Source organism: Myotis yumanensis, unplaced genomic scaffold (genome assembly GCF_028538775.1).
Source record: "Myotis yumanensis isolate MYYU_CA2020_CCGP unplaced genomic scaffold, mMyoYum1.0.hap1 SCAF_16, whole genome shotgun sequence".
Lineage (NCBI taxonomy): Eukaryota > Metazoa > Chordata > Mammalia > Chiroptera > Vespertilionidae > Myotis > Myotis yumanensis.
Genome location: NW_027223767.1, coordinates 4,222,478 through 4,235,716, shown reverse-complemented (window position 1 = coordinate 4,235,716; position 13,239 = coordinate 4,222,478). Strand labels below are relative to the sequence as shown.

Below are 13,239 nucleotides of genomic sequence, written 5' to 3'. Positions count from 1 at the left end.
ACCAGAGCGTTCTTTTTACTGAACAGAGCATTGAGGAGCTCCCAGTGAGGGGCAACCCCCTTAGGTTCCAGGCTGTGAGCACATTGGAACTCAAAATGGTTTCTTTATGGGTTTCCAGGGTCGGTGTTGGTAGTAAACGGCACTGTTCACAGAAAAGCAGCTGGGTCCTCCTGGGCTTGGCCAAGGCAGAGTGAAGGGCAGGGGAGGGGCAGGGCTAGAAGGTGGGATTGTTGTGTGCGAAGATGCAGATGGGGAAGTGCTTGACGTGGGAGGACCACTGGGCTGCCAACTGGAAAAACTCCACATCATTCCACTCCACGCCATCGATGACGACCGGCAGCATACTCTGCTGGTGCTTGGCCTTGCAAACCAGGCGACCAATGCCCTGGATGCACTGGCTTTTGCACTCCACATCCTCGTCCTTGGTTTTCATGGGCGCCTTCTTTTTCTTCTCCTTGGTGACCACTTTGATGGCCATGGCAGGTGTTGCTGTGCCCTCACCACTGCGGGGCAGCCTGCTGACCTGGACAGACTGGAAGAAGCACTTGAGTGTGGTTTTGGTGGTAGGTAGGTGTTTCTTCTCTGCTACTCTCTTCGTATCTATTGGCTGGGCTGCTGTCCAGTAATCCACCTGCAGCTCCATCATCTCTGCATGGACGCTCTGGCTGGTGGAGGACAGGCCCCCACTCATTGACGGGGGGGACAGTGTGTTGGGTGAGGCCTTCCCGGTGGGGGACAGAAGCACCCTGGAGCATGAGGGGACCACATCATCTGAGTCTCCTAACATGGCTGCAGATGGTTCCACTCTTCCAACCTTCACTGCCCCCACAAAAGGGATGCAGTCCTTCTGTGAGGACTTCTCATTTGGGCGCTGCTGCTTAGACATGAGCATGGCCTCTGCGATGGGCAGCAGGTAGACACAGTTGGCCCCCGCAATGTACTCAGAGATTCTGGACACAACGTCCTGTGTGTCCTGCAAGGTGTTCTGGGACTCCAGGTTGTTGAACATGTCCCGCCAGTACAGGTCCTGGAAGAAGTTGCTGTAGCGGCAATCCATGGATCCCAGGTAGCTGGCCAAGGGGTGGGAACCCAGCGGGATGACCAGGAAGCGCATGTAGTCTAGCCATTGGGGTGGCTGCTGGGACAGCTGCTCCACGAAGACCCGCAGCACAGCGTTGAAGTAGGGCTGTGCCCCTGCCACCGCCATCTTCACAGGCGTCAGTGCCTGGGAATTGAGGTTGCAGTATCTCTGCATTTGTGACACGATGATGCTAAAGGCCTCCTGGACGTCATCTGTGGAGCAAGTGCACACCACGGGCAGCGTGTGCCCCTGCAGGATGTCCGAAAGTAACTGGCCCTGCCAGTCGCAGGTGTTGACCAGGATGATGTTCTCGGGCATCTTGTCCTGGGAAATGAGGATGTGGTTGAGCTGGTCACACACGGGCTTCCTGAGGATCTGCGGCTGGCTCTGTGGGTCTGGGCTGTCGTTGTCCAGTCTGTTGACCCACTCATTCAGGACTGTGTCGCAGCCCCGGCGGCCAGCCTGCTTCCTCTTGGACCTGCTGGAGGGCATGACTAGAGACTTGGTGAAGCGCACTATGGATGGCAACTTCTTGGTGACCCAATGCTGTGTGGAGGACCCTGCCTCCCGGTTGTCCTCCAGCTGTGCCAGCTGCTTCCCAGGGGAGTGAATTCTGTGGGCCATTGAGTCAGAGCCACTGTCACTTGACATGCTGTCAAAGTACCGCCTGAGTTTGGGCTTTGGGGTGCTGGGGACACTGATATCATCCTCCATATCTAGGCTACTGTCACTAGAGCTCAGCACAATGTCATACCGACGGTCCAGAGCCTGCTCCACTTTGGGGACATGCCTCACAAGGGCCTGTTCTGAGGATATGACCTTCTCCGACACTTGGGCCCTGAGCATAGATGCCACTGCTTTCTGGTGGTAATTCTGTTGCCTGGTCATGCACCTCCTTCTTACTACCAGATTCCCTTTGTCCTGGGACTGCCTGTGGACGGCTTTGTGGCTGGCCGCCTGCTCAAAGCAGCAGCTCTCAGATGTGCTGGCGAAGTCATGATGCGAGTTTTGGGCCTTGGTGCTGGCCTGCATGGCAGTGGCCTCCTGATCGATAGGCTGATGGGACAGGGAGGCCATTCGAATCTTAGTGGTGGGTGTGCTGTAGGCCACAAGTTGGGAGTCACTGTGGCTTGGCTGCTTGCCTCCCGGGGGCCTTGCGTTCTGAAGCAGGTGGGCCAGACTCAGAGGCTCCTTTTGGATCCTGGTGCTGTGGAGGCCCCATATCTCCATCTGCAAGCTGGAGTCTGACAGGCCTTCCATGGATGGCCTGAGGTTGGGATTGGGGCTGCTGAGGACACTGTGATTGTCCTTCATGTCTGGGCCGCTAGACAGGCCTTCAAAGTATGGGCCAAGCTTAGGTGTGGGGGTGCTGAGGACGCTGCCATCGTCCTCAGTGTCTGGGCCACTGTCACTGGGATTCTGCAGCATGTCATACAGGAGGTCCAGGTCCTCCTCCACCTCCGGGACAGGCTCCCCATGGTCCTGCTCAGGGTCCAGGTCCTCCTCCGACACTTGGACTGTGTGCAGCCATAACAGGACTTTCTGGTGGTAGTTCTGTTGCCTGGTCAGGGTGCTCCTTCTGAAGATGAGATTCCCCTCATCAAATTCATCCTCCTCCTGGTCAGCGGTATGGTAGCTGGTCTCCAGCTGCGAGAAGAAGCTCTCACACTTGCACTCAGAGTAGTTGTCTGAGGACGCAGCCTTGGGACTGGCTTGCCTGGCGCTGTCCTCCTGGTCGATGGGCGGCATGGACAGGGAGGAGATCTGGATCTTGTCCACCTTGCTGGTGGGTGTGCTGTGGGCCGCAAATTCATTGTCCCTCTCACTTGATTGCTTGCCTCCCAGGGCCCACGAATTCTCGGGCATGTGGGGCAGACTCAGAGGCTCTGTTTGGGTACTGTCACTGTGGCTGCCCCACATCTCCGTCTGCAAACTGGAGTCTGACAGGCCATCGAAGTATGGCCTGAGCTTGGGCCTGGGGATGCTGAGGACGCTCTCTTCCTCCTCCATGTATGGGTCACTTTTCCTGCGTTTCCCCATCATGTCAGACCGAAGGTCCCTCTCTGACACTTTGGACCTGTGAAACAGCGCCAGGACTTTCTGCTTCAGGTTTCCTCGTATTGATTGCCGCTGCTTCTTTGGCTTCCCCTTCTCCAAGGCATTCTTGTGCAGGTCCTGTCTGTGCTTTCCCCTGCACCTGGCCTGCAGCTCATCCTGCCCCTCGTAGTTACCTGCCGACTTGGCCTTAGGGCTGACCTGGATGGCACTGTCCTCGTGTTCGATGGGCTGACTGCACAGGGAGGAGATCCAGATCTCGGCCACCGTAGTGGAGGATTCCTTGATGCTGCGGCAAAGGCTCACCATCTGGCCACGCCTGGGGTTTCGCTGCATGACGTCAGCCATATGGATGGCACCAGTGGCCAGTGTCTCGTAGCCCAGGACATTTCTGTTCTGAGAGCACTTCCTCTGCTCCAGCATGATCAGGAGCTTGTTACCTTCTCCCTTGAGGAAGTGGCTGTACTGCAGGGAGAAGGTGAGTGCCAGGTTGGTCTGCACTGGTCTACCTTGTGGCAGCACAATCTCTTGGGACCTCAGGATGCCCTTGGAGTCCCGCATCTTCACGGAAATTACCACAGAGTTGAGGTCCTTGGCCAGCTTCTTGAAGATCACTAGCTTCTTTAAAGTGAGACTACACCACCTGGGCACACACCGGGCACTGGAGCAGTCCACCTCCCAGGTGGCAAACAGGTTCTGGGGGACCTGCGTTTTGAGCACCGTGGACGTGCTTGCCAGGCCCACACTTCGTGAGGAAGCTGCAGCTGCTGGCACCCTACTGGTCCTTTTTCTACTCAGGGTTGATGGGTTTTCCTCCTGTGGTGGGACAGAGGAGGGACACGATTGGTGGCAAGAAGTGGGGCATGAGTGGTCGAAGGAGGGTGTGGCCACACAAAAAGTGGCCACTCGCTAACCTGCGATTAGGTCAGGGAAGGCCTGGGTCATTGTCTTTTCAACTCAGAGGCCTAAAGTTATCACAAAGGATGCTCTGAAGTTAAAATATTTTAACTAAAAGCTGTTTATGGTCGGTCGCCGGGTCCTAGGCTGGAATCTTCTCTAAAAAATGTCACGCTTTACCTTAACTGAGACTGTCTACTGTCTTTTGCAATCTACAAGAACATAGCTTTGGAACATCAAAGGAATTTTCCTCTTTTTTTTTTTTTTTTTTTTTTGGACACTCTGTGCTCTGCAAAGACCACAAATCCCCTCATTGTTATTGAGTTCATTGTTGGCTGTTCTATCCTATATCCCCCTATGGGAAAGAAGTATGTGTCTGTCATTTTACTTTTTATCCAATCTATCACCAGTGGATTTCATGCAACCCACATACATCTCCACTTCTGACTGTAATATCTAAAATAAGGTGAAAACTGCCATTCTCCAGAGCATAATTCCAATCCATTGAGATTTTGATTCAAGGCCAATGACAGTTTGGCTCAGATAAAATCTCAACAATTGTTCACCGTTTTGAATGCTTCTTACATTGACATTTACTTGGCACAATACAGCAGGATCCCAAAAAATCTCACCCAGCACCACCCTGCTGACCTACACCTGGTGCTGGCATCCGGCAAAGGGTCCATTGATGCACCAGTTCCCTACCTGCCGGTGAACTTGTGACACTTGTCTCTTGGATTCAGGACCTTCCCTTGCTTGTGATGCTGACTTTATTTGAGCCATATTTTGTAATACTCTTGGTGGAACTAAGGCTAACAGTTGATAGATCCCAGGCTAAGGAGAGACAGGAGGGAAAATGGGCCTGGGTTTTAACCCTGGCTTTTCGATAGGATTTGCCTTTTTTGAGTCTGGGCAAACACCTAAGCTGTATAAGTGAGAGCTGATCTTGTTCAGCTCAGAATCTGAAGGGGAAATCCTCCTTCCTGCAAGAATCTCAGATGTTCTTAGACAACTGAGGATCTTTGCGGACGTGTCAGAGGTCATTCCTCATGACATGCAGGAGCCCCATAGGACCAGTAGGGTGCCAGCAGCTGAGCTTCCCACACACCTGCAAAGAAACTAACTGGCTCTTAATGATGTGTTGTCCACCTGCGCTGGTAGCCCTTCTGGTTGTTGTAGTCAGCAAAGAGAGAAACTGAGGCACATAAGAAGGTTGAATGAGACTCTAGGGGAGTGAGCATCTTGCAGCTCAACCCTTAAAGAAACAAACTTTCTCCCATTGCATAACACTCCTAGAAAATGTGCTGAGACTCTGCAGATACCAAACAACAATAAAAACAACAACAAGCACACCTATAATTAACATGGGAAGTTGCGCCCTCAAGGGTGGGAACTCCCAGACTCCAGGCCTCATTAATAGTCCTGAGAGGAAGCCTTGACTTGCAAGTGCTTTACAGAAATGTAAATGTAGGAAGATTTAACTAGAAATTATCAACTAAAAAATGGCCAATATACAGTTGTCTTTGGGTGCCTAAATTGATTTTTCACAGGCAAAACAAAAGAAGAAAAATCTAGAAAAATGCCGGTCTGAAAATTAAAGTGATTGGGTGAATAGGACGCATATCTTGATTTGGAAATTAGAAACTTCTAAGGAGAAGCACAGATAAATTCTCTTTCAAAAGGAAATGAACAAGAGATTTCAGAGATTATCTTCAAACTCTCCTGAAGCTAATACATGCGAACAGCCCATCCTACCCCTTCTAGACCACATCCACTCTATCTTTTGCTCTCTGAGCTTCCTTGTCCAGATGTGTTCCTTCCCTTCCCTTCGTCCTATCCCTTCAGTCCCCTCCACTGCCCCTTCCTACTGACTTAAGGGAAAATGAGAAGAGGAATTCTGCCAACTCCCTTTGGAGAGAAGCTGCTCTCAGCCAGAGAGGAACCAGCAATCATTCTCCATTTTCTCTATGGCCCTGATTGGTTCACAGAGAAATTTAACTGATAGAACATGTAATCCTGGCTATTTTAATCTATTGCAATTAATATACTCCTGGTTTCTGGGAGCAAAAGCAAGAGAATTTCTAAATAAGGTTTATAGAAAACTCCTATAGAGAAGCCTCCACACTTTAGGGATATAGGAAACTGAAATAGGATTTAGATAAAGGAAACAAACAAAAACAAGCATAGGGCTGCTCCAAGCATGTTTTTCCTTCTCACTGATACTTTGGGAAAATTTTAAATGATCATTAAAAGGAAGCCATTGCCCTAGCCAGTTTGGCTCAAGAGATAGCGTGTCGCCTGCAGACCAAAGGGTCCCAGGTTTGATTCTGGTCAAGAGCACATGCCCAGGTTGCAGGCTCTATCCCCATTAGGGGGTGTGCAGGAGGCAGCCAATTGATGATTCTCTCTCATCATGGATGTTTCTGTCTCTCTCTCTTCCTTCCCTTCCTCTCTGAAATCAATAAAAAATCTATTTTAAATCAGGGGGAGGGGGAGAAGCCACTGAGTACCCTGCATATACTGAGGCTATTTTATTTTATCTTAACTACACCCAATTAAGTGCTTTCACCATCGGAATAAAGCTGTCCTACAAATGTCTATTTTTTAATCAAAACCTGTTTCCTTCCAACTAGGGAATCTTATGAGAATATATAGGGTTTGCTTATTAATCTTGCCCGATTCACCAGATTAGTGAGTGGGTTTGTTTTTTTCGTTTTAATGAAATCAGTGATGCTGACATATGCTTTCTCCGGAATAGTTACATACATACTTAGAAGAAATGAACCAGATGACTAACCTTGAGACTGAGAGAATGTTTGCTAATCATCTCTTCTTCATTATTATCTTCCATGAGAGCCCGAGAGATGGTTTAACCGGGTACCCACCCTACTACTCCGAATGGCCCCAAACAGCCCAGAGACGTGCAGAGATGCCTCTAACATTTGGCTTGCTCATATGTCTGTCTATAGATGGCGAAGCAACCCACAGCCACTTGAGAGTCCTTTTGGGGGGTACATATTCACCAAATGAGAGTAACTTGACCCTTAGTGCCTCAAGCAAGAAGCCAATCTTCTTTTGTTACAGCGCTTACCTGGTTGCAATAAAAAGTGGGAAATAGAGAGTTTTGGCACCATTAACTTTAAGACTATCTTGCACCTGGAACCTGTGTTTCCATTCCCAGGGGAGACAGACAGAGGATTCATATATCTGAAAGCCTTTATACCTCTCAGAGTTGTGTGCTTTCTGGAAACTAGATAAATGCTCCCAAATAGAAAGAAACAATCCAAAAATGGGTGAATGAATTGGTCAGTCCCTTGCCAACATTTGGGGGGCAACCCAGTCCCTAAGGTATTGAAAATGACTATCCTTGTTTTTCAAATAAAGTCTTCTAGGTGCCAGAGGTTTTGCTCCAGAAACAATTCAGGGGCCACCAAGTCCTTTTACCTCCCCCAAACCTCCCCTATTCATTTTGGAGGCTTACAGGTAATTGGCTTCATGCAACCAAAGTCCCAGAACCTTTGAAGTGAAAATACCTGAGTTCACCAAGACTTCTTGGCTAGGCCAATTTTAAAAATACAAATATGTGGAAGATATGTCTTATCCCAATAGAAAAAAAAATAATACCTTACCCACCTATACAAATCTCTTTAGCTTTTTCAACTATTTCTTTCTAACTTAGTAAGTTTTAATGAAAGTTATTAAATATCTACATATTTGAAATAACAAGAATACTGACACATTGATTGCTAGACAAGTCTGAAGTTCACTCCTTTTGGATGTTTTTTCTTTTTTTGTAATTACAGAAGGTCTGTAAAATGGATTTGGAGCTGTTGATGTAATGTTTTGTGCTTTGTTGAAGGTGTGATTTTTGAATGTAAGAGTTTGATTACAATATGTTCATCAATGTCAATCTAAGGAATGCTGGTTGTTCACTTGTGTGCTTATGATTGGAAATTAATAATGCTCCTAACAGTTAAAAGTTCCAGTTAAGTTAGAAGAAATTATACAGTTGTGACAATAGAAGGCTTGAGGTATGGAGAGTCATATTGGAAGGAAAAGGGCAAATGCAAGTTTCTCTAAGGATAGTTATTTCTGAATGGGTAAGAAGGTTTGTGAAATTTGAGGAAAGGTTTGTAAAAGGGGGTGTAGGCTACAAAATTTTGTGAAAGTTTTATATAAAAATATTCTTGTATTTCTCTGCCAAAAATAATAACTCAAATTATGTGTATAGTCTTTGTGTGATATGTGTTCATCTATGTGTTATGTGTGGTGAATTGTCAGCCTCCATATGACATTACTAGGATATAATCTTTTGTGGGCATACAAAGATTCAATGCTTATGTAAATTAAGGTGAATTCTATAGTCTGGACAAAATATTTAATATTACAACTGTTGGCAAGGATGATTAATATCTTTTAGAGTTATTACCCTAAGTTTGTGTTTGCTTTACTTATATTTAAAAAATCTCCATGGTATAATCTTTTGCACAAGTATATTTGCAACCTTCCCAAAGTTATCATTGTAAGAGACTTTTAAAACAGGAGATGACTTTGAGTCAATTCCAATGGGCCCTGGAATACCTCAGGGATTTATTCTTTCTCCTTATTAGATAAACGTTTCTTAACAAATTTAGGACTACTGAATATGCTTGAAATTACCTGAGAAGCTTTACCAAATTAAAAATTAAAAGTAACTGCGCTATTTGTGTACCTATATTTTTATTAAAATGGATGTTCTAAAGATTTCAACCTGCCCTAGGAAGGAACGTACAAGGATTCAAAGGAAATTTCAAATAGGAAACTCTGTGGTGTAACAGTGATCTTGGTGTCAGCAACACGGGGCCAGCCAAGAGGATGGTTACCTGTGGGTGTGTCTGGCAGTTTGACTCCAGGTTTGTGGCACAAACAATGGAAGTTTATGAATCATACCCAATTCTCAATGCAGGAAGCCATGGACAATGTTTTAAAATCTTACATATTATTGTTCTCTGTATACTGAAATTATGTATTAAATCCAAATATATACATGTACTTATATATTTTCATATTGTTCTCTGTAATTTTACAGTAATTATTATTATCCAAAAATTATTGCCTTGAAATGTTAGTTTACCAGAAAAGCAGTTTCTTTATCAATTGCATTGCGATCAAAACTATAATCATACCACTTGGTTTTGTCATTCATAGATATTGTTTGACTTTACTGCATTTTCAAATATGCTACATCTTTAGAAAAATTCATGAAAGGGACTCTTGACTTACTCTATTTTTCATTTTTTTAATATATTTTATTGATTTTTTGCAGAGAGGAAGGGAGAGGGACAGAGAGTTAGAAACATTGATGAGAGAGATACATTGATCAGCTGCCTCCAGCACAATCTCTACGGGGATGAGCCCACAACCAAGATACATGCCCTTACCCTGAATTGAACCTGGGACCCTTGAGTCCACAGGCCTACGCTCCACCCACTGAGCCAAACCGGTCAGAGCTTGGCTTACTCTAAGTAACAGGTTTCTGCGCAGGTCACATCTTTGAACTGAATGAAGAAGTTTAGAACTCTAAGGAATAACTGAATTCATGAAAATACTAGCAAATAACCAGGATAGACAACACAATGGGTAGGGAACTAAATGAAGAGAAGATGGATATTATTGTTATGACTCTGTTTAAAATATTGCTGATTTTAAAATCATTTTGTTTTCCAAATATAAGGAAAACTAAAAGCAAAATTCTACATTACTATCCATGATTCACTAGGAAGGTTACAGGGAATGATACATTAGTGATATTCATTTCACAGTAATCCCAAGAGACAAAGACTTCAAGGATCAAAACTTACAACCAGGAGACTTTCTTTATGGAAACACATAAAGTAAAGACTCTCTCCAACGTGTTAAAAAGGATGTTACCTTATTAGAGGCCTAACTACAAATGGACATCTGTCACTGACACTGCCCTCCATCCACCATGGAGACTGAAGACTTTACAAGGATGAGAAACCACTGGCCGTGGGGGCTGACAGCTTTCCCAAGAAGTCAGCAAGGCCTGGATGCTGACAAATTACTGCTGCTCAAACCTTGTTCTTCTATCTCCTAACTGTTATTGATTAAATGTACATCAACTGATTTTTATATAGTTATGACACTCCTTATTACATATGAAAAGTTGAATTTTGATATCTGCTAATTTTTCCCACCTACTAGACAAGTACATTCTAATGATCAGTCATGATAAGGAAATAGTAGAGAGTCTTGCTTCATCTGGCCAAACATAGCATAAGTACAAGGAACAGTGGATGATGAAGGAAACATATAATTAGCTTAATAAGCAATTATGAAAATACATGCAAAGGGTATTTTGGTTGGCTGGGATGCTTATTTCCCTTAGGCGCTGTATTGTCTAGTAGTAGACATTTTCTATTCCTAAAGAGTGTTCCTGCTTTAATGTTGTTGCTTTTGTTCCAGGTATGTAAATGTTATACTAGATGCAAAATACGGAATGTTAAGACAAGCAGCAAAGGGACTCTGCTCATGTTAGCTCAAAATATAAAATTGGTACAGGATGCTTTTTAACAAGGACATATAAGATCTCATGGTTTTCCCTGCACCGCCTTTTTATTTTGATTAATAATAAAAGTTCCACTTTGAATGCCATTAAAGGTTATAGTCTTACCTTATCCTGAATGGTCCATTGTTCAGCAAGACATAACACTAACACTCATCATCAATGCATAATTTGTATTGATTTATGAACAAAAGGAGGATGTGTGAATGAAAAAGGGGCCCCATGCTAACCTGACTAGCTCAGGGAAGTCCTGCAAGGCAGTCTTGCAAACTCAGAGAACTTAAGTAACTAAAAGGATGGTCTGAAATTAAAACACTAACTAAGAGGATCTCATGATGAGTAGTCAGATCCTTGTCTGGAATCTACCCTGACAAAGGTCAATCTTCACCTTAACTGAGTCTGTGGACTGCCTTTTTGCATCTATGATTTTCCTTATTTTGGACACTTCATTCATGCACAGGCACCGTTCTGTGCTCTGTGGAGATCAGAGATCCCTTCGTTGTTACTGAGCTCATTGTTGACTTGAAACTATCCTATATCCACCTATGTAAAAGAAATATGTGCCTATCATTTTACCCTTTATCCAATCACACAAGTGTCTCCACTTTGCTTTCTCCTCTCTCCCTAATCTATCACCCATGGATTTCATGGAACCCAGAAAAGTCTGCACTTTTGCTTGAAATGTATAAAATAAGGTGCAAAATTGTCATTCTCCGGAGCATTCTCTCAACCCATTGAGATTTTGCTCGCTCGCAATTGTCGACACTTGGGATCCAATAAATGCACACAAATTTTTCACAGCTCTGAAATTTTTTCACATTAATAAGAGAAAAGGTTCTTGGCAGGGAAAGGAGAATTGCAGGTGAGGAACATGAAACACATTAGTATCTTAGGTCATTTTCTTAGCAGAGGACAGACAGCACATGCTTGTATTAACAGTGTCACCCAGGAGATTTCTGACAGAACATCCCAGTGTAAGATGAGAACACAGAGGCTTTTTCCTGGGGTGGAGGGTCTGGATATTAGGACATGTGGTATGTTTAGGGTGGCACCGTCGTCAGGGCAATGGAAGGTTTTAAGGTCCAGGTCCCACAGCAATAAAGACATGGATCTCCGTGATAATCAGTCCCAGTCCACAAACAATGTGCAGCCCTGGGAGGCCCCAGCGCTTGACATGGAGGAGACAAGGACCCAGATTCCTTTAGGACCTGGGCACTAGGAGGGATCTCAGGGGAGTAGCAGGGTGCCTTATGGAACCTGGGTCCTGTTGACTCCCTGGAGTTCTGGAGTTTGGGTCCACTGGGCACCTACACTCACCCTGCTGCGGTGCTTCAGGCTTGAGGATTTCTCAGGTATCTGTGCCTCCTGCTGGGGCATGGAGTTGAGGACCCCATCTGTCGGCTCCAGTCTGTTCTCCTGTGCGGAGCTCTAGAAAGACAGATCTCAGTCACCAGGGGAAAACCTCAGAGCCCTGTTTTGCTGGTTCTCTAAACCTTGTTACCCTACACCCCAGACACACAGAATGTGATCTGCTGAGACCTCTACTGGCAAGGAAAAGGCTTGACAGCCTGAGGCCTAGGACTCCCATTGGCACAGATAAGGGACCCCTCTGGAGCCCCATCTCCACCTTCCTGCCCTGGCCTGGGGTGTGATCACAGCAGGACCTCTACATTATCCACTGCTCCAAAAACTGTTCCTGCCTCGCGGTTCTCCCTTCAGGTCCCTCTTCCCACCACATGAAGGGGAGGGATATGGGCTGCACAGGGATGGCCCACGGAGGAGGCTGGCCTGGCGTGAATGGGTCCGACCCAGGCCACTTTCACTTACCTGATGAGATCTTCTTGAAAACGGCCAGAGATGTTGGGCACGAGTGTTGAACCGTCTACAGAGTCTGGAACAACGCTCCCTGCAGGGTCTCCGGGAAACAGAGCCCCCATAACTGGGAACACAACCAGAGAACATGTTGAACTGTCAACTGTCTCTTGCCAAGTGAGTGGCGGTTGGGCAGTTGCTATAAAGTGGGTGCCTGGTTACAGGGGTTCCAAGTTCTATTAGGAAGTGACCTCACTTTCTGGAATTGCCTCCAAGACTCCCCTCACCTAAGAAAAGCTATAGATAGTCCTGTGGGCTACTGACTGCTCACCTGCCTTCTCCATGGAACACCAACAGTGTACACAGTGACACGAACACACCCTCTCCACAAGGTCTAGCTGCAGCCAGGGTACTAGGTTTGAGGAGACAGACCTGGGCTCAGACTCAACCCCTCATTCTTACCTCTTCTTGATCCTGGATAAGTCATTGTGCCTGTTAGATCCTGTCTCTTCTCTGCCTGCACAATGGATTATTGCAGCATGTGCTTCTTAGCAATATTCAGGCTCATGAAGGGTAGTAGCTATAAAGTAGGAGGAGGAATGTCACAAAGGAAAAAGTGCCTACAACCTCTTTTTCTTCCTATTGTTAACTCCTTCGTGTCTGCTTTTCTTTTAATTCCACCCAGAGTCATTTGAGTTTGTGTGTGTGTGTGTGTGTGTGTGTGTGTGTGTGTGTCTGTGTGTGTGAGAGAGAGAGACCTTGTGTGCGCGCACACACAAATGCTAGTGCTAGGTTGTATTGTGTTAACAAAGCCTGAATAGAGCGGTTT

The 13,239-nt window shown here is 45.9% G+C and overlaps 1 protein-coding gene across 1 annotated transcript; it reads right to left on the bottom strand.

Annotated features, from left to right (window-relative positions):
- Positions 1-214: 214 nt before the first annotated feature.
- LOC138994563 (phosphofurin acidic cluster sorting protein 2-like) lies at positions 215-12,754 on the bottom strand. Its single transcript, XM_070394522.1, has 7 exons — positions 12,742-12,754; positions 12,426-12,537; positions 11,916-12,024; positions 3,313-3,952; positions 2,407-2,769; positions 2,173-2,325; positions 215-1,686 (listed from the first exon to the last, which is right to left on the bottom strand). Exons 1-7 carry the CDS (start codon positions 12,752-12,754, stop codon positions 215-217), a joined length of 2,862 nt encoding a protein of 953 aa, XP_070250623.1.
- Positions 12,755-13,239: the final 485 nt, after the last annotated feature.